Source organism: Battus philenor, unplaced genomic scaffold (genome assembly GCF_028537555.1).
Source record: "Battus philenor isolate CCGP_79_NKW_IND1 unplaced genomic scaffold, ilBatPhil1.0.hap1 SCAF_9, whole genome shotgun sequence".
Taxonomy (NCBI): Eukaryota; Metazoa; Arthropoda; class Insecta; order Lepidoptera; family Papilionidae; genus Battus; species Battus philenor.
The window spans coordinates 3,534,485-3,554,242 of record NW_027181759.1 but is presented as its reverse complement, the minus strand read 5'-3'; the positions used below and the strand labels follow the sequence as shown (position 1 = coordinate 3,554,242).

At 30.0% G+C, this 19,758-nt stretch overlaps 4 protein-coding genes across 5 annotated transcripts; 2 read left to right on the top strand and 2 right to left on the bottom strand.

Moving 5' to 3' along the window:
• Nucleotides 1-1,798: 1,798 nt before the first annotated feature.
• On the top strand, nt 1,799-8,850 carry LOC137932038 (developmentally-regulated GTP-binding protein 2). Its single transcript, XM_068775595.1, has 9 exons — nt 1,799-2,025; nt 2,519-2,679; nt 3,306-3,476; nt 4,122-4,265; nt 4,704-4,811; nt 5,117-5,274; nt 5,797-5,923; nt 6,597-6,765; nt 7,560-8,850. Exons 1-8 carry the CDS (start codon nt 1,962-1,964, stop codon nt 6,756-6,758), a joined length of 1,095 nt encoding a protein of 364 aa, XP_068631696.1. The 5' UTR covers nt 1,799-1,961; the 3' UTR covers nt 6,759-6,765; nt 7,560-8,850.
• A 223-nt stretch (nt 8,851-9,073) lies between these two features.
• On the bottom strand, nt 9,074-12,223 carry EMC3 (ER membrane protein complex subunit 3). Its single transcript, XM_068775789.1, has 5 exons — nt 11,953-12,223; nt 11,633-11,771; nt 10,649-10,766; nt 9,869-10,030; nt 9,074-9,379 (listed from the first exon to the last, which is right to left on the bottom strand). Exons 1-5 carry the CDS (start codon nt 12,099-12,101, stop codon nt 9,204-9,206), a joined length of 744 nt encoding a protein of 247 aa, XP_068631890.1. The 5' UTR covers nt 12,102-12,223; the 3' UTR covers nt 9,074-9,203.
• A 447-nt stretch (nt 12,224-12,670) lies between these two features.
• Nucleotides 12,671-17,915, top strand: Nthl1 (Nth-like DNA glycosylase 1). 2 transcript variants are annotated; one of them, XM_068775620.1, is made up of 5 exons: nt 12,671-12,986; nt 13,381-13,515; nt 14,004-14,174; nt 16,794-16,953; nt 17,103-17,914. In XM_068775620.1, exons 1-5 carry the CDS (start codon nt 12,753-12,755, stop codon nt 17,651-17,653), a joined length of 1,251 nt encoding a protein of 416 aa, XP_068631721.1. In that variant the 5' UTR covers nt 12,671-12,752; the 3' UTR covers nt 17,654-17,914. The 2 variants fall into 2 exon arrangements, with proteins under 2 accessions (XP_068631721.1, XP_068631723.1); XM_068775622.1 differs by lacking the exon at nt 13,381-13,515 and having other exon boundaries at nt 17,103-17,915.
• Nucleotides 17,916-17,986: 71 nt separating this feature from the next.
• On the bottom strand, nt 17,987-19,335 carry vito (nucleolar protein viriato). Its single transcript, XM_068775623.1, has 3 exons — nt 19,217-19,335; nt 19,044-19,149; nt 17,987-18,590 (listed from the first exon to the last, which is right to left on the bottom strand). Exons 1-3 carry the CDS (start codon nt 19,285-19,287, stop codon nt 18,078-18,080), a joined length of 690 nt encoding a protein of 229 aa, XP_068631724.1. The 5' UTR covers nt 19,288-19,335; the 3' UTR covers nt 17,987-18,077.
• Nucleotides 19,336-19,758: the final 423 nt, after the last annotated feature.

Genomic DNA, 19,758 nt, shown 5'->3' with positions numbered 1-19,758 from the left:
ATATTATTAAGCACATGTTTTATTTATTGGTTAGTAGCTTGCTGATTTTTTATAGCTAAGCTTAAGTCATATCGTCATTAAGTTAAGTTAACTTTAAATAAGTTAGCATTATTGAGCCCAAACCTTAACCACGGAGCCGGAAGTCTACGATATCTTTGATAATGTTGGTTGAGGTGTTTTTTAATCAATGTTTTTGTAATTGGACTTTAAATTTACGATTATCGAAAGAAGCCACTGAATAAAATATAATACATATATCTTTTCATAAATTGAATCTACCTGTTATCATATCCCAGGCTAACAGTGCCCTTGTAATTGGTATCAAATGTTTTTTCGTGTGTATTAATATATGTAAAATAGTTTCCGGGTCAAGTCTCAGGAACGAACTCGGTGGTCCAAAAAAAATCATGTCCATCGAATTTTGTATTCTTATACGATTGTCCATTTCTTCATAAAAATCTTCATACAACTCTGTATCTGAATGATTACAAACGAGAATTTAATAGTTTAACTACGTGTTTAAAATACCTAGTAAAATATTACGATAATAAATTACTACTAATATTTAAAAAACTTAAGGTTAATATTATTTCAATAGAAATTTCCTTGATATATGTCGACATGAAGAAGTCGTTCTATTGATTTAAATATGAAAAGGTTCTTTTAAAATAAAAATCAAGATTTAATTATATACGATGGATTTGATATAAAGATATTTAAAATGGAATTAATATGGCAACACGTGGAAGCAGATATGATATGAAAACTACAATATACGACATCAACTGTCAAAGTTTAAAATACCAGTTTCGGCAATAGCTATCATTGAATTCTTTTCATCTTCGTATTCTAACTCCATATCTTCTATAGTCTTTCGCAGATAACTCCTCGATTGTTGACCTATAGCTTAAAAGTATTTTTATTAATAACATCACTCTGTAAATACTGCAAATACACATCTTTAAAATTATATAAATATTTTTGCTCATCGTATAGCCTTTCTATTAAAAGAAATATAAGAAGGCACCATCAAGCTGTGGAAGATTTATAGGCATCTATATTTAAGTTATGATATTTAGGAACAGTATATGATAAAGTCTGCGTGATTATTTTAATTGCCTTAATTTCAATTCTGGTGGTTCGGTTAAATCTGCAAAAGTAGATATTTACCGGAATGAAATATTAGAATTAAAATACATTTAATCATCGCATCCGATTTTAAATAATTTTCAAATTGTTTACAATTGTTTTTATTTTGTAATAATCTAGTAGCGCTAGATTTGAAAAGCCTGTTAGTAACGTTTACGGGCACTCGTTGCCAATTAAAGTATAAATAGAAGCGATTAGACTAAAATTTTTGAAGACTAATTTCTGAAGAATATATTTTTTTTAATTCCAATCCGACTTCTTGATGACTGGAGGACAAGGTCCAAAAATTGGGTAAAGAAAATTTAGCAATAATTTTTTTGATAATTGAATAAATGAATAAACTTTTACTACATAGCATTCTTTTTAACATAAAAATTGGAATAAATTATATTAAAAAAATTATTCTAATTTTTTTCTAGAATTATAGCTTTTTCTGTAACGGTCCAATATATTTGCAAATATTTTAAGGAATAATAAATTTAAAAATTATTAAAAGTGTCTTTTGTTTATAAATTATCTTTTATATGACACGGATTCAACTATATTTTTAAGCGTAGTAAAAATAATATATTAACATAAAGGAGTTAGCAAAAATTTAATGGTGTCAATGTTAATTTGACATGTTGACATCACTAGTAAATAACCTATAAGCTGTAACTTATTGTGAGCTCCGCAAAATTTTACGATACGCTGATTATTTACTATTTTAAATATAAATTTACTATTTAGGAAAGAAATGATTTTGTAATTAAGAATAGTTCATGTTTTATTGCCCTTGTTACTTATATTGTTCCCAAAGTATTTTATAAAAGATGGGGATTTTAGAGAAAATATCAGAAATTGAAAAAGAAATAGCACGAACACAGAAGAATAAAGGTAATTTCATTGCCCAGTATATAACTTAAAATATTATAATTATTTTAAATTATGGATAGATTTTTCATATTATTTGAAAATGTTATAAAACTTTTACTATGTCTCAGATTTAATGTCTTAAAGAATGGTTTATATATGTTTTCACAAAAAATTGTGATAAAGTTTGCCTTCACAAAACTGTTTGTATCTTGTTTTTTTATCACATAAACACAAATAATATAGAGTTAAATGTTTTTTAAAACATACATTCACATTACGAAATTGTAAAATAGTTATCTAGATTTTATGAAATAGCAATAATGCCAAGTTTTTCGAACGTCTGCAAATTTTGACCTGGGAATGTTAATAACATAATAGCAAAAAATATGTTTGTTGTGTTATATACATATACTGCCTAATGTTTTTTATAACTTCAAATAATATTTTATAAGAATAAATATTTGATATTAAACCATTAATGGAAATAAAATTTGTATCCTCATTTCTCTTGCAGCTACTGAATATCACTTGGGCCTATTGAAAGCAAAGCTAGCTAAATATCGTTCCCAGTTATTGGAGCCTTCCAAAAAAGGTGGTGATAAAGGTGAAGGCTTTGATGTGCTGAAATCTGGAGATGCCCGGGTGGCTCTCATTGGCTTTCCATCTGTTGGTAAAGTAAGTAACTAAAAACTGATCATTGAAAGCAGCTGCTTTACTTCTATACAAACTTGATACTTTTGGGTCCAAATTCATAAATTGAAATCGTTAAATGCAGGCATAACTAAAAAGACTTTTATATATTATTAAAAGTAAAACTGTGGCAATAGAAAATGTTGAGAAAAGTAATGAAATTTGTAGCAAAAACATGTACATCATTAATTGATTGAAATGCTTAAATCAAAGCCCTTATTAATCTAAAACAGAGGTTCATTAACATCTATTATAGATCACTTTCAAATTTTTTATATTCTTCATAAACATTTTATTAGATTAGATTTAACTATCAAATTTGCATTGCGGCCGAGATTCAGCCATGAATCAAATTTTCAATTTAACTTGTCATATTGTATTAACCATGGAATATGCATGTTTTTTCAAGTAAAATTTGCTGGGCTTCTTACAATATGATCTTAACTACTGAAAGCAGATAAATTTTTGTGAATCCTTGCTAATGAATTGCAATATTTGTCATGTCATCATAGACCTTCTGGAGTCTCCGGCATATCTCTGGTTGTCCAACTGGACCCCTTTGGGAAACACAAGGTTTCATAGTGAATAATTAATTTTATTATTCGTTTCAGTCAACTCTACTGTCCACCCTCACTCATACACATTCAGAGGCCGCAAGCTATGAGTTCACAACACTTACCTGTATCCCTGGTGTGATTGAATATAGAGGGGCCAATATACAGTTGCTTGACTTACCAGGAATTATTGAAGGTGCAGCTCAGGGAAAGGGTAGAGGAAGACAGGTAATGTGTTTTTTAGTGAACTTGCTGCTATTATGAAGTAGATGCATAAATTTTCATATAAATCAATTAAAGTAAAACATGTCTATATATATCAAGGCTATTTTTACAAGGTCATTGATTTTAGAGAGCTTTTGAGAATATGACGTCTGCCTTAACAGACACTAAACAATAATTAATTTTAATATGTAACAATCTAAATTGCCTAAATTTCCATTGAAAATGTTATCTATTATTTTTGAAACCATTTATATTTTAATAGAGTGCACCATACATTAATTGATCAATGAGCTAAACAATCACTAATTTACATTTGCTAAGTCTCGCATTTTAATTTGATCTTATAGAATGAAGATATCTGCAGCTGCTTTAATATCTGGCGAGCTCTCTTTTCAAATTCCATTAAGGTTGATAGGCCGCCAAGGCTGTTAAGGTAAATGATCCATGGAGTGGCTGCAATGTAGAAACCTAAAAGGGATCTTATCTTGAAATGTCACTTGAAATGCATTAAGCATACAAATTTTGGGGTACTTGAGATGGTTGAACAATAACTTATTTGGTTACTATTGCTGTATGTAATTTCTACCTATTTCTGCTTTTGTGCAAAAGATTTTCCTTTACAAATACTTTAAACAATAATTACTTTAGGTTATAGCTGTAGCAAGGACAGCTGACTTGGTGCTCATGATGCTGGATGCCACAAAGCCATATGTACATCGCCAGCTGCTAGAGAGGGAGTTGGAGAGTGTTGGCATCAGGCTTAATAAGGCTAAGCCTAATATTTATTTTAAGGTAAATAATAATTATTGCTGATGTATCATTTTAGCCTTTGCATCATACACTTTAAAATTGTCAGCCATTTTAACATTACAAGTAGTTAGCTACCACCATCTCATAGTGGTGATCTGCTGAGAAGAGCCGGCCAGAATCTGAACAGTTACTCTAATTAAATGAAATTTAATAATGTTTGATATAAACATCATAATATTAACCATGCAAAGAAGAATAGAAGGCTATCCTCATAACATGTAGAAGCCTAGTTTAAAACAGGTCTTCACCTAGCACAGAAGTCAGGGGATATAATAAAGGAATTTTGTGGTTAAATTATTAAATTTCGTAGTTTTATATAGCAAACAAAGATAAAAGAAGTTTATGCTCTGTTTGAAATGATCTTCCATTTTAAATACTGAATTTACTTTTATTTTAATAATTGTCTTTTTTTGTCAACAGGTGAAAAAAGGTGGTGGTCTGTCTTTTAATTCAACATGTCAACTTACAAAAGTCGACGAGAAAATGGTGCAAATGATACTCCATGAATATAAAATATTCAATGCCGAGGTACATATGTTATATAAAGTTTTTCTGTTTGAATATTTAAATTATAAATATTACACGACATTTGAAATAGATAACAGATTTTAAGAATAGAACATCCTGTTTCCATTTTTTTTTGTGGGTAAAATTCCCATTCTTACTTTTATCATATCATATCAGAATTAGTAACATACATGAGGCTTGAGGCCAGACATACTTTATTAGTAGGTAGCCCCCTTATGTGCATATTTACTACAAGTGTTTAAGAATAATTGAACACGGGTTTGATTCCTAGGTTATGTAATAGATATCTTCAAACCTTTGTATAGGTGCTGTTCCGAGAAGATTGCACTGCAGATGACTTGATTGACGTGATTCTGGCCAACCGCGTGTATCTGCCCTGCATCTACGTTTACAACAAGATTGATCAGATCTCCATACAGGAGGTGGATAGGATTGCTCGTGAGCCACACTCAGTCGTCGTTAGGTTAGTATAGTAATGTTAATTGTTATGAGTTAAAATTAAGCACTCAGCATTTGGTCAGATGATGTAATTATAAATGCTAAAAATGCGTACCAAAATTTACAAATACCATTTATTACAATGTTGTGTGATGAGAAAGCATGGAGAAATTGCAAGAAATAAATAAAACAAAACTAAGCAGTAAATAAAAACCCTGCCAGCAATTAAATTAGGGTATTAAACAAAAAGTGTTATTTACTAAGACGATGAATATAGTAGTATGTACATAGTTGTTTAATAAGACAATGTAATTAAATAAAGTGATCATTTTAAAATACATTTTGTTTAAAAAAATTCTATTGGACTATGTACTATTGGACTACGTAAAATAACCATTAACAGTCAAGTGTGTAGTCTGCACCTAGTTAGTAATAAATCTTTGTTAGAAGGATATCATCAGAACAGGTAGTGTACCTGGGGCAATATTTAAGAGTTTTTTTTTTAATATATACAATTTGTTTATAAAATCTCTTGCATTTTTTTCAGTTGCAACATGAAGCTGAACTTGGACTACCTGTTGGAGATACTGTGGGAGTACTTGTCTCTCATCCGCGTTTACACCAAGAAACCCGGACAGCCGCCGGACTTCGATGAAGGACTCATATTGAGAAAGGTTTTTTACTTTTTATTGATAATCTTTATACATTATCTTTTTTATTTTCATTACTTAGTTTTGGTTTACACTAAAAAGATACAGAGATTGCATTCTATTTCAACAAAAAAACTGGAATTTCTTTTGATGCATTATAAAAATCATATCACAGAAGTCATTGCAAATATAGTTCATGAGAAGTTAAGTTTAGATTAGGAAATGGATTTGTTGAGATTAATAAATAAGTTTTAATTTAGTGTTAATTTTCAAGGGATTGTCTTTATATTCAATAATAATAAATATACAAGTGTCCCATAAACCAATATTGTGTCAAAATCTGTTCACAGGGCAGAAAATTTATTCAACCTATTCCCATTCAATCTGAATTATATGTTACATTATTTCTTTTACATTAAAACGCTATGGGCCTATAGCTTCTGACATAATAAAGTCTGTTGGGATAATGTAAATAGTAACCAAGATTAAAATGTTAAAACTTCATTAAGTTGTATAATTTTTCTCAAACCATTAATTCTCGTACAGGGTTTATTGTACATTAATCAGCAAATAGGCTATACATTCAACCCTTTAAAGCTTTTACACCTATAACCAATCGCGATTTATGTTACTACATGTTCTAAAAAAAACACAAATTTATTATAAAATGCTATTAACAAATGTTTTGCATTTTCAGGGTGTGAGCATTGAGCATGTGTGTCACTCGATCCATCGGTCTCTAGCCGCACAGCTGAAGTACGCGCTGGTGTGGGGCACCAGCACCAAATACTCCCCGCAGCGCGTGGGCGTGGCTCACGTGGTACACGACGAGGACGTAGTTCAGCTCATCAAGAAGTAACGCGCAGGTTTGTGCCTATCTACCTAATAACTTCCCCCATGTCTAGAAATAGTTTGAGAGGATGAACAAAAAAGTCTTGTATTTATGAGATTTCCGCTTATGTACTGACTTTTACAATATCTAGAACTGTAAGGCTTGCAAACCTTTCAATAGAAGTATTTCTTTTGCTGAGTAGTGATCAACTTTGAAATTTAATAATTTAAGGGTCATTTGCAAAGCAGGCGGGAGCCAGTTAGTATTAATATACATACTCCACACACAGTATACACCAATCATTATATTAAAAACAACTGTTTTATATCAAAATAATAAAGTAACAAGATTTAAAAAAAAATTCAACATTATAATGAAAAATAAAATGTATACTTTAGGCAGCATCAATGTTAAAAATACACTTCATTCCTTTGCTATGTAAATCCTAAAAAGTACAAGATGCAATGTATTATTTAAAGGAGGTTTAGTGGCTCCTTTACCCAAAATGATAGTAATCAGGTATACCAAGGTCTGGAGAGTATATTTAAACTTTCCAGTTGCAACTCTTTTAACTGAGCAACTGTGTTTAGTGCAATCTTCGACAGAGTTGGTATTCTGAAAAATCAGTGAATTAGACCAATTGCCAAGTTTCAGTTATTGAGTAGCAAGCTTTTTCATCATCGCTTGCATTTATTCACAATACATACAGGTGATGATAGTTTAATAAAATGAAACAATGTTTGATCAGGCCCAATATTCTTGTAGTTTCTACTTATGCGATAACATTAAATTCATTGTGTATTAAAATTAATTATCAAACAATTCCAGGATGCTGGGCATTGAATATCAACACTGCCACATTATTCACAGTTCAAGGTATCTGAAGATTAACTTGACAAAACTTACAATTTTTTTAATTTAAATTTCTGTTTCTTGATAATAAACAATACAATTCCTCTTGTATACTTTTATTATTAAATGAAATTTTAATTAAGATTTTTTTGTTATATTTCACAACAGTTTGTATATTTCGTTATAATATGAACTTACCAAATAAATGTGTATGCTTAAATCTATATTGCTGAGCATTCAATGTAATCATTGACATATTTTGATGATTTATATATAACACAATTGTTTATTCAAGGGTCAATTTCAACAGGAAACTACTAATTGAAGTAAAACCTATAAGAGAATGCACAATTCATTTGGGTTGGTCAATTTTTGATTCTTAAAGCATTTTTTTAAAAGGCTATGATGTATTCAGGCAAAGTTATAATAACTCTTTCAACTGTACTTTTATAAGCTACTGAAAGGCATAGTTGACTGTGTTTTTTTCTAATATAATCCGAAACTTATCGTTATCTGGTATATTGTAGTTTCTAGATGTCCTACATTATAATTAAAGTTTCTACTTGTTATTTCTATGTTATGTAACAAGTTTGATAAAATTTTTCCACGCTATACTTGTTCAATTTCATAATATTCCTCAAACACAATTCGGAAAATTGTAGATTGAGATGAGTACAGCAGTGGCTGGTTTTTACTTTTTAGGCACTGAAATAATAAGATGTATATTTTTTTCTCAATACATGTAAACAGATATTTTGTGAACTAAGGTATCCTTAACATGAGTTGTGCATTCTCTGCTGGATTATAATACAGATTATAATATTATGTAATATCTATTGTTGTGGTGACTAATACTAATTTTTATTATCACAGGTGTTTTGTATCATCAACTACTTGATGATTTCGATATAAATATCAAAAATATTTGAATTATTATGAAGATTTCATGCAATATAATGCAAAAGCAGATAGAAAAAATTTGTTATTGGTCCCTATCATTACTGTGACAAATTATACAAAATTTCTAAACAAAAAAAAAGACAAAAGTTTTGTGGTGTGTTATGCTTGCAACCCTTGTTAGCTTCTGTATTGGAAGCTACACCATTTTGTATATAACATGATTTACAATTTTGCGTTATAATAAATATTTTTTGAATGCAATCACAATTTAATTTATTTATATTATGTTAACAATTATGAACCTTTTCTAAATGGACAAAAAAATCAAGTGCTAATTTTCACCGCTTTATGTATTTTTAGCAATATTCCATAAGTGCATTATACATAATGTACAATTTTAAATATATGTAAAAAAATTATTAATAAACTGTATAAATTATTGTTTGTATTTATTAGAAATTGAAAATAAAAAATTAACACTCATAGAAATATGTATATAGTGGTATATGTATAGGTTTAGTATATAGGTTTTCACCAAAATGTTATAGACTTTGCTAGAGTATTTATTAATAGAAAATGAAAGAACTGTTTTGAATATAAATTAACTTTATTACCCAAATTTAACTAAGATTAACCTGTCTGTTGCAGCCTTGGTAATAGAACCATTCAACAGACATAAAATTATTACCTTCCTACTGTGTGTACCTGACAAGCTTTTGTTTACAAGATACTACTATCTGCAGCTAATAATTCAGATTCCACATTGGCAAGGGCCCAACGATGTTCAGTGATCTCCAGTGCTTCCCATTCAGCCTTGAAAGCGGCTTTTGGATCTGGAGGCATTGCCATAGCAGCACCCGACATTTGCTCTTGCATTATTTTTGACTGATCAGCAGCTAAAAATCATAAAAAGTGACAATGAGACCTTGACTATGTTGATGCACCTGGTGAGCGGTTACCAGGTAGCATTAAATTGTATTACAAAATCATCCTTCAGTTTGTGCAAGCTGTATGTAGGGCAGAACATATAAAGAAAAGCTGCATATTCTAAAAGCAAAAAATCAAATGTGTCATTTCTACCATGATATATAGTGTAAATGTTCCTTTTTAAGATTAGGCATGAGCTCCAAATTCAATATTTCAACTGAAGGATGTTTACAACTGGCCAGAGATTTCCAGTAAGACAGTGACTAGCATTTTCCAATGACCATAACATGGTTATACATCCTAGTAGGTTCTATGTTGGGTTTGCAGGTCCTTGGTATTCACTGCAGAATCTTAAGGCCCCAGTAATCATCTGTCCTGCATGCTATGGCCTGCCCATCCCATTTCAACTCTGCCCCTTGTCATAAATTAAAACTTTTTCTTTTCATTCTTGTACATACCGTTATTTTCTCCAAGTACAAGTGCATAGATAGTGCGTAGACCAAAGACGTTAAGGAAGTACCACGAAGCAGATGACACCCATGACGCGTCCAGGTATGCCAGTTCAACACCACGCTGAAGCATTGGCTTAAATCGTAGAGTCAAGGGAAATGGTACCTTTGCTGTAAATATATAAAAGATTTCATAATAACTTGAGGTCCATAATATCATGTTTGTAGATGTGAACTTACTATATGATACTTGCAATTATAAATTGCTTAAATAGCAAGTATGTTTAATGAGCTATGTATACTGGAAGAGAATATCCTAAGGAATAACTAACTATGCATTTCTAATTTGGTTGTCAATTGGTAATGTATTTGCACTGTTGTAAGGGAAATAATAATAATAAGCACATAAATGAAATGCTTCAGTGTTGAAAAGCCACCTTGGGAATTAAAAAAAAAAATTAGTAAAAGACATTTTTCAGATATAAATACACAATATTTATATCATAAATAGAAAAATAATTTTCAAATGTAAAGTAACATGATTTGTCTGTTTTCAGATGAATAGAAAATAGGATTTTATCATATTATTCTTGTTAAAATACAGCAACAAAAGCAACATTTTTATGTTGCAGATTGTAGACCAATTCGTCATTCTATTCTCCATAGATAGCAATATTATAGTAAGAGTAATAAAATACCAGGTGAGAGCCCCGCCTTTTTAAGTCAAGGAATTAAAAAAATGTGATAAAAATTTAAAGTGATTCTTCCTATTATAAATATAATACTGACTTGTTAGAAATCCACTGAACATCCAGTTAATCCAGCCTCCAATGACAATCATTGGAAGTACATTAGTGACATTTCCTTTCAGCATATCAGTCATCATACCGGGGTCAGTCATGGGGTTCTGTAAACAGAACATTTCTTAAAAAAGTTTATCATTATCACTGTCACACTGATACTCTCTGCACCTCCGGGAAATCATTGTGTGTCTCAAGATCCACCAATGGGGTTACCGAAGATAATAATTCTTTATTAACAGAATGGTCACCTTTCAAAAATTAAAAATTTGTTCTGTGTTGTTATTTTAAAAATCTGTTTCATTTAAGTTTAATAAACCAAATTTATGTGCAGCAATCTTTCAATCAATTATAAAATTTGTGGGTTATTTTGATTTCATCTTACATAATAAAATGGAGATATTGGTGACTGACTGGATCATTTAAAACCTTTTTATATTTTTTATACTTTATATATTGACAATTTGTGTCACTGTGCAATTGTGCATTTATTTTGTCAGACTACTGTTAGATATTAATTTACTGTTACCAAATTTTGTAAAATTATAATTGAATTACCAGCATCATTTTCATGTATATAATCTGTTATATACAGTCTATATACATATACCAACAGGAGGGTTATCATTATTTGGGGAAAAAATACTGTAGTGTCTGTGCAAACAGGCTACAATACTCACTCACTGATTGTGTAGTGTGTGCATATATGTTTACTTACTTGTATATATATTTCTGTACATCATCTCGGGCTATAAATAATGGAAGCCACCAGTAGGGAAGACATTGTACATGCTTAGTGTTCTACATTATTATTATGTAAATAGTTTTTAATGATAATTCACATTCTTAGTAACTTTTATATTCTAAAGATTAGGTAGTAAGGTCTTAATTGAAAGTAGGCTGTGGTTAGAGTTGCTAGTAACTTGCGATATTTACAATATATAAAACTGCTTCATAGTACTAGGGAATATACCTGTGAAGTAGCTGCTCGCTTTTGAACTTTGAAATAACCAGTCTCCTCGTTGTTAAACCAGTAGCGACGCATCGCGAAAGATTGTCTAGGCAGGTATTTGCCATTCTCGCGCAGCAAACGGGCTCGTATCATCACCTGACTGAAAACGTTATTTGGTATAGAATATTTGTAAAAAATTTTGCATAGCATCAATTAAGAAAAAGCTTTTCTCTTGTTTTACTACTAATATTATCTATCTATCTGCTTTACTATGTGAGATTCGAAAATGGTGTGAACTTAATAGAGACCTATATTTTCATAATAGGAATATATTTTCTTACCTGTCTTGAACTTGCAATAGTTCGATTTTTTTCTGCGACGATAAAATAATCGAAACATAATGCCTTACAATTCCTACTAGGAAAGTGATGATCACGATAGGTAGAAAAACCCAAACTCGTATGTTAGGATCAAGAAGTAGCTCAGTCATCGTGTTAGCTAATTAAAAATAAATGTAACCTTAAGTGAGTTTTTACGTGTTTTTTTTACAAGAAATTGATGAAAATGCAGCTTTCAGTCTTTAATTAAAGACGTTCAATAAAATTTTGACAACTTCACTATGATAACATGTGATATAGACCATATAAGAATATGAGCTTAAAATAAAATATAATTACAACTAATTCAAACTTTAAATACAAAAAAGGAGTTTTTGTCCCATTATTAATAAATGATTTTTAATACTATTGCATATTTATTAACAACAGTCTGCTTTGTTAGATGACATAAGTAGATGTCGGTTACAATAATTATAATTCAAAGTAAAAAATATACACTTAGTTAAGAGATAAATAAAGATTTAAAATGAAGTTAATAATTTACAATAATTACAGAAAAGAAACTGTTTTATGATTTTACATTTTTATTATCAATAATTTTATTATTACTCTAGAACTTAAGCTGTTTAACTATTATGCCTTTACCTTAAACAAGCTATAAAAACAGTAATAACGAACTTAAACATTTTGTTCTCAGTGTGTTTGTTTAGAAAATGTTTACATGTATAGTATAAGTGCGCAATGTTATATTGCTAAATAGTTTATATTTCTTTAAATAAAATTACAACTACAAATTTTCTTTTATGCGAAAGGTTATTAATTGTGTAAGTTACAAAATGTCGCGCGGGAAAGTAAAACCTAACACTAAAACGATTCTAGAGAATGAACAAAATGTTGTAATTGAAAATATAAAAGTGGAAGCCAAAGTACAGGATCAAGAAGAAAACGCAAAATTAGATTTTAATAAATTTAAATATCAAAAGAAGCCAATTATAAAAATTGAGTATGAAACTGAAGAAAAACCTCTTATTAAAATGGTAATTATATCTAAACAATACATATCTAATCAATATTAATAAACAAATATCTAAACGTTACATTAAATAAGTAATAGAAGCTAGTATGATGATACCTATTACAAATTTTTGAAAATTACGGTCTCATAGTAATTTTTTTTTCGTTTCATCTCTTATTTACTTTACGTTTTTCAAAAATTGTTTCATAAACTTTTAGATCATTTTGAAGACATTTTTCTACATAGCCAGTATCTATTTTATCTAAAATCTATCCTATGGTTCCATATTTTTATGTTTAGTTTGACTATAAAAATCCTTATATATAAATATTTTTTAACTGTGCATGTATTTAAATGCGCACATTTTTTTTCATAAATATCAATATAGTCGTTATACAAACTATGAAACATCGCAGGAACCTGAAGGTTTATGGGAACCTCCACATTGGAAGGAGTTTTTAGAGAATCTTCGAGCAATGCGTTCAAACAATGATGCACCAGTGGACTCAATGGGCTGTCATATGACCATGGATGAAAATGCACCACCTAAAGTAATAACTTACAAAAATAAGTTAAATATTATATATATTTTTATATACTAGCTACCCTATGCCCACTAAGCAAATATAATGAACACCCTCTCAACCCTTCATGCAGGTGGAATTTCGTAAAATAGTTTCATATATAAGATATTTCTCTTGTTTATTTATATATATAAAAAATATATAGGTTCCAGATGAGCATTCATGCAATCATTATTAATATTTATTGCCTATAATATGATGAACTATATTTGAATATCTTCCTACAAAACATATGAAGCTGAAATGTAAAACATAAGACACCTATTTTTATGGGCTATCTAGATGGGCATCCTAACAACTGAATCACCATACTACTTGTAATTTTAGCACCGAATGTGTAAAGTAGAAAAAAAGAGAATTCAGAAATTTCTATGAATGATTTAATTAAAAGCCATTTAGTAGAGAATTTTGTTAAAAACATACTAATATATGTCTAAAAACTTTGCAACTTCTAGGTAATACGGTATCAAACATTGATTTCTCTAATGCTATCAAGTCAAACGAAGGATCAGGTGACTTTTGCAGCAATGGAGCGACTAAAAGAAAGAGGCCTTACTGTAGATAACATACTTGCAATGAGTGATGAGGAGTTGGGTCAATTGATATATCCTGTTGGCTTTTGGAAAGTATGTTTCTTTCAAATCTTTTTTTTCAAGCGCTGATACACCTTACTTATATTGTATAATATTTATGGTATAAAGATTGCCAAAACTATTATGTCTCTGCAGCCCACTGCCTCTGTTCTATTGCCAAAAGTAATTGGCTTATCACATTCATAGTTTAAAGTGATCTGTACAGGGTGATTGGAAATAGGTGTAAAAGCTTTAAATCTTTAAGCTTTTTTGCTTATATGACACTGTTATATACATATTTATCTAGTTATAAATAATTTCTAAAATGTCGTAATGAAAAATGACTTTTACTGGAAATTCCATGATGTGATGAGACAAGTGAAACATATTATGATGGTTGTTTATGAAAGCAAAGTGACAAACTGCAAATATAGGTAGATAATTATTATCATCATGTCCCATAAAAGATGCCCACTATAAGGCATTGGCTTTGTCTAAATATCAACCCAAAGACTAGTCTTGTGCTGCTTGCATTCATCGACTTTCTGTGACCTTCACTGTCGCCGGTCATCCTAGTAGGGGCCTACTCAAACTAAGTCTACTCGTTTGTGGTCACCTTTTGGAAGTTTTTGTGCCTAGCAGCAGTGGCGTAGCTAGGGGGTGGCAAGAGGGGCGGTCGCCCTAGGGCACCACGGGCAAGGCGGGCACCCAAATTGTAAATATTTTTTTTGATGAACAAAAAAATGTTAAAAGAAGAATGAACACCACGATTTTAACTAGCGATGTCAGAGTTCAGATCTCCAGTGGGGCCTTTTTTTCCAAAAATGACATATTCAACAGATTAGTGGGGCCCTAAGAACATTTACAAATTTAATATATGCCGAAACTGGTTTGGTTCGTTAGTCAGAGATTTTTATTATTTAATTTTTTTTGGGAGTTGGTATCTTTTGTGGCCCCAAAATTAAAAATCAAGAATTTAATGAAATAATTTATTAAAATAGGAAACTAGCCGCACATTTTTATTGAAAACGAAACGGTTTGCAGCTATATCAATAGACCTAAATCATTTGTTTTAACACAAAAAGTCATGAAAATTTCTATAAACATTCGATATTTTGTGTATGAATTATTAAATCGTTAGGGTCAACAAAGTGTAGATTGTGGTGACTATTTCGCGACGTAAACGTTTGAACTTAATTGGTTGTATCACCTCTAATAATAAGTCACTATTTGGATACCGAATTAACATGTACTTTAACAAAATATACACAATCTACAGTACGATGTCTATGTGTTACTTTCAGAGCACTATTCTCAGTGTATATGCAAATTGCCCAAATTATCCATATTTTCTCGTTTTGTAAAATTCGTTTATGTTCATTTATTTTTTGCATGTAGGGGTTGGTCCACCTCCACAATCGTATCAAACGGCCCAAATTTATAGAAATAAGTATTAAAAAAACCATAATCGAATTAATTAAAGAATATATAGATTATACCAAGGCTTCTAAAACTGAGTTTCGGACCCTCTAGCGTGTCTCCTGAAAATTTTAGGGGGTCGCGAGATTTCGAAAATAAGAATTTCTATAAGACTTTTTCCTTTTTTATTTTTGGGGGGGGGGGGTCGCTAAGGAATCTTTTATTGAATGGGGTCGCGAATAACTTATAAACCGAAAGGGTATCGCGAGTTAAATAATTTGAGAAGCCATGAATTATATCATAAATCGCAGACCTGCTAACATCTGTTTCATCCGAAATATACTTCATTTTCATGCCTAAACAATTTATATATAAAATGCGCATAGTGGCCGAAATCGCCGTATGTTAATTTTCGAAATTGTGTTATAAAATAGAGAAGTCTTTTTCTACATGTTTTCTGTGAACACCTCATTCGTCCGTCAATAGCGTGGCGAATCTTTTCTTTTCAATATGCGTGGGTCAGCCGCATTCACAATATTTTACAGAAACATTTACTAGTCGGAGTTGGTCATCAGGTTCAAATGCATCCTGATCGGTGTATGTTATTTTTAAAATTTCGGCTAATTTCTTTTTACAAGATAATTATTTCGCGTCACGCCCGTTTTTTTAATTCTTTAAGATAACTAAATATGTGTTTGTTAAAAGTTTTTCCTTCGAGATAGCACCTTATATTTGTTTGTAAATTTTGACCTTCAAGATAGCACCATATGGCGTTTTCAGAAAAAAAGATTCATTTGAAGAAAACACCATATGAAGTTTTAAAAAAACACCCCAAGAGAACACCATATGGTCTTATGTGCGTGAAAAGATAAGGCCATTGGTTTCTGAAATCTAAAATTTTTTAAACTCAGTATAAAAATGGGGGGGGGGGGGCACCTGACCATAATTTTGCCAGGGGCCCCAAATATTCTAGCTACGCCACTGCCTAGCAGCTGTTCTTGCAAGAGGGATGTGCCTTACCCACTGCCACTACAGATAAATGATAATAGGTACAAAATGTCTATTTCTTAATTAATTAATTGTTACTTGTTGTAACAATTGTAACTTGTATTTCCATAATTTCTGAGTGAAATGTTTTCTAATATCCCATACTAATGAGTCTTCAGTTTTGTATATATATTACATTAATATAATATAGACTATTTTGTTATAATATATTGCCATAATCATTTGTCTTGCTGGAATCTTTGACAGACAAAAGTTAAATATATTAAGAAAACTACACAAACTTTAAAGGAACAATATGATGGTGATATACCTGACTCGGTAGAAAAACTTTGTAAACTCACTGGTGTTGGACCTAAAATGGCACATATTTGTATGAAAGTAGCCTGGGATAAAGTTACGGGAATTGGTTTGTATTTTATTTATATTATGAAATAGTATGAACTCAAAAATGTATTTCTGCATGATATTCATAGAATTTTCAGAGTAAAATTTCATTGCATAGAACCTTTTTAAAGATATGCATTACTTATTTACTCATGTAATAAATACTTTTAGGTGTTGATACCCATGTTCACCGAATCAGCAACAGAATTGGATGGGTCAAAAAAACAACAAACACTCCAGAAGATACTCGAAAAGCTCTGGAATCTTGGCTTCCTTTTGATTTGTGGAGTGAAGTCAATCATCTTATGGTAGGATTTGGTCAAACAATTTGCTTGCCTGTTGGACCTTCTTGTGAGAAATGTTTAAATAATGGTATTTGTCCATCATCTGGAAAATTAAAAAGATCTCCAAACAAAAAATCACCAATAAAGAAAACGGTAGAGGAAATGAATGATAACTTGAAAATTAAAATTAAAGAGGAGCCATTACAGTCTCCAGAAAAAGCCAACATTAACAATTTGACAGAAAATATCTCAGAAGTCAAAGAAATAACTGTTCAATGTAATGAAAGTCAAGTTCAGGACAAAAAGAGCTGTGATGAGATTTCAACACAAAAAGAGCAGATGAAAAGAAAATCACCAAGAAATAAAAAAGTTAATGAAGAAACCATGATCCATAAGGAATCCAAAATGAACTTGAGACATAAGAGAAAGAAATCTTGAAGCAATTAATGTGTTATCTAACCTGATTTTTTTCATTAAATAGGTGTTTTAGATATGAGTGAATAAAATGCATAAAATGCTTATAAAAATATGTCATTTAACTGATCTAAAGCAATTTTTTTACTTTACTATAAATAACAATTTTGAATTAATGTGTATTATTGTTGTTATAAAATCATGTAAATGTTCAAGGCATTTATCTCATTAGGATAATATAAGTGAACAGGATTTTAGCATTAGATAAAAAATTCTTATAATTCATTTGGTAATAATTTTTAAACTAACTTCATATAATTTTGTATGATTATATAATTTTATTGTGGTATAAGTTCTTTGATGTATCCAATTGAGTTTATGCTAATTTGTTTTTGTTTACTTTAGAAATTAAACTATTAAAGTGCATTTTGTAACAATTATATTTGGCTTATTTTTTCTTGTGAACTTTTTTCTTTGATTTATTTTTCTTCATATCCGATTTCGCTTTGATGATGTGACCCTTCTTTTTAAGTGACTTTTTCTTATTTTGAATCCTATCCAACTTACTCTTCATTTGAAACACTTTACTCTTTTGTATCTTTTTAGTAGCTTGTTTTTTAAGCATTTGTTTGAGCTCCTTCTTAGTTTTTACATTAGTATCATTTGTATCATTATTAAGATTCTCTGCCTCAGATTCATTGCTATTTTCTTCCTCATCAGATCCCATTCCAGGAAGTTTTGGAGGTAGATCCACTTTCTGTTCCTTTTTTTTGATAGTTACATCTACATTTTGTTTTGGCCTGTTTTCACCTATAACTATGTCTTTTTTCTGGAGAGTATCTGAAGAAAGTTCAACTATTTTTACATTAACATCCTCATCTTCATATTCTTCTTGTAATAGTTGTTCAATATCAGGAATAGGCCGGTGGGACACCACCAGTCTTTTATAGGATTCTTTATTCTGTAAAAAATACATAAGCAAATAATAACTTTATTGTAATATTCTTGTTATACAGAATAATAACTCTATAAATTTAAATCTGAACATAAGTTTTTCCAGCCTTGTACACTTAAAGAACATAGGTGGACAAATGTATACACATATAATACATAAATATGTTTAAATATAAGCACGGTAAATAGTATTTTAAGTGTTTTATATTGCCTTACATTTTACACACATCAATGCTTATGTCATATGCACTAACAGCAATTCTCATAGCATACATAAAAATTACAAAAATATTGTCTATATCTACCCATGTTAAACTATGTCTTTATGTTATATTGAAATATTGATCTTCAGAAAAGAAAGAAACATTACAATGAAAAATTTATATGTATGACTTAACATAACAAAAACAAGTTTGTTTAATGCTATAAGCAAAGTACACATACTGATAGTAGTCTTTACCTCCTGTTTAATACGTTTTTTTTCTTCTTTTAACATACGTTCCATTTGTTCTTTTGCTTTCTTCTTTCGTTCCAGTTTACGTTTACGAAAACCGCATAAAAATTCTCTAAAACAAAAAAAAGCTAAGTATAGTAATATTTTACTTCAACGCGATTGATTAGTTTTGATCTTACTTTCTTTTATTCTCATCAAAAACCAGACTAATCTTCTTCTTATCGCTGTTTTTATTTTTCCGTTTACCCATTATTATTTTTTATAAATTAAATGTAAATTTGAAACAGTTCAATCGCAGATAACCTCTAAGAAAAACAACACAATGACATTGACAGCTAACCTTGTTTTACATTTTGACATTTAACAATAATTTGGAAGTTTTAAATTTAAGTGACAATTCTAAACATTTGTAATTTATTTATAAAACTTTTTTTATTAATAATAATATTTTATTCTCAGTTAATAAAATGAAATGACCTCCTTTAAATTATATTATTAAATCTAATAGAAAATTAGGTAAAAACTTAATTGGAACGTTTTCTGTCCATCCATACCATGTAATTTTCGTAATACGTGTTAATAAGTTTTATTTACTTATATGTTTACAAATTTCATATTACATTATAAATTTGATATATCATCAATGTGATGAATTAACTTTTAATTTTTACTTTTAATATATGTTTGATATAGTATATGTACGAACATTTAAGAGAGTTGC

What these genes read in the sequence shown, in the direction of transcription:
- LOC137932038 (XM_068775595.1), top strand. Translation starts at nt 1,962, where the DNA reads ATGGGGATTTTAGAGAAAATATCAGAAATTGAAAAAGAAATAGCACGA. An exon ending in ACGAACACAGAAGAATAAAG is followed by an intron (nt 2,026 to 2,518) that starts GTAATTTCATTG and finishes TTTCTCTTGCAG; the next exon opens with CTACTGAATATCACTTGGGC. An exon ending in GAAAGGGTAGAGGAAGACAG is followed by an intron (nt 3,477 to 4,121) that starts GTAATGTGTTTT and finishes TAATTACTTTAG; the next exon opens with GTTATAGCTGTAGCAAGGAC.
- Nthl1 (XM_068775620.1), top strand. Translation starts at nt 12,753, where the DNA reads ATGCGAAAGGTTATTAATTGTGTAAGTTACAAAATGTCGCGCGGGAAA. An exon ending in ATGAAAATGCACCACCTAAA is followed by an intron (nt 13,516 to 14,003) that starts GTAATAACTTAC and finishes TGCAACTTCTAG; the next exon opens with GTAATACGGTATCAAACATT. An exon ending in ATCCTGTTGGCTTTTGGAAA is followed by an intron (nt 14,175 to 16,793) that starts GTATGTTTCTTT and finishes AATCTTTGACAG; the next exon opens with ACAAAAGTTAAATATATTAA.
- EMC3 (XM_068775789.1), bottom strand. Translation starts at nt 12,101, where the DNA reads ATGACTGAGCTACTTCTTGATCCTAACATACGAGTTTGGGTTTTTCTA. An exon ending in GTTCAGTGGATTTCTAACAA is followed by an intron (nt 10,031 to 10,648) that starts GTCAGTATTATA and finishes ATATATTTACAG; the next exon opens with CAAAGGTACCATTTCCCTTG. An exon ending in TGTACTTGGAGAAAATAACG is followed by an intron (nt 9,380 to 9,868) that starts GTATGTACAAGA and finishes TATGATTTTTAG; the next exon opens with CTGCTGATCAGTCAAAAATA.
- vito (XM_068775623.1), bottom strand. Translation starts at nt 19,287, where the DNA reads ATGGGTAAACGGAAAAATAAAAACAGCGATAAGAAGAAGATTAGTCTG. An exon ending in TTTGATGAGAATAAAAGAAA is followed by an intron (nt 19,150 to 19,216) that starts GTAAGATCAAAA and finishes TTTTTGTTTTAG; the next exon opens with AGAATTTTTATGCGGTTTTC. An exon ending in AAAAACGTATTAAACAGGAG is followed by an intron (nt 18,591 to 19,043) that starts GTAAAGACTACT and finishes TATTTTTTACAG; the next exon opens with AATAAAGAATCCTATAAAAG.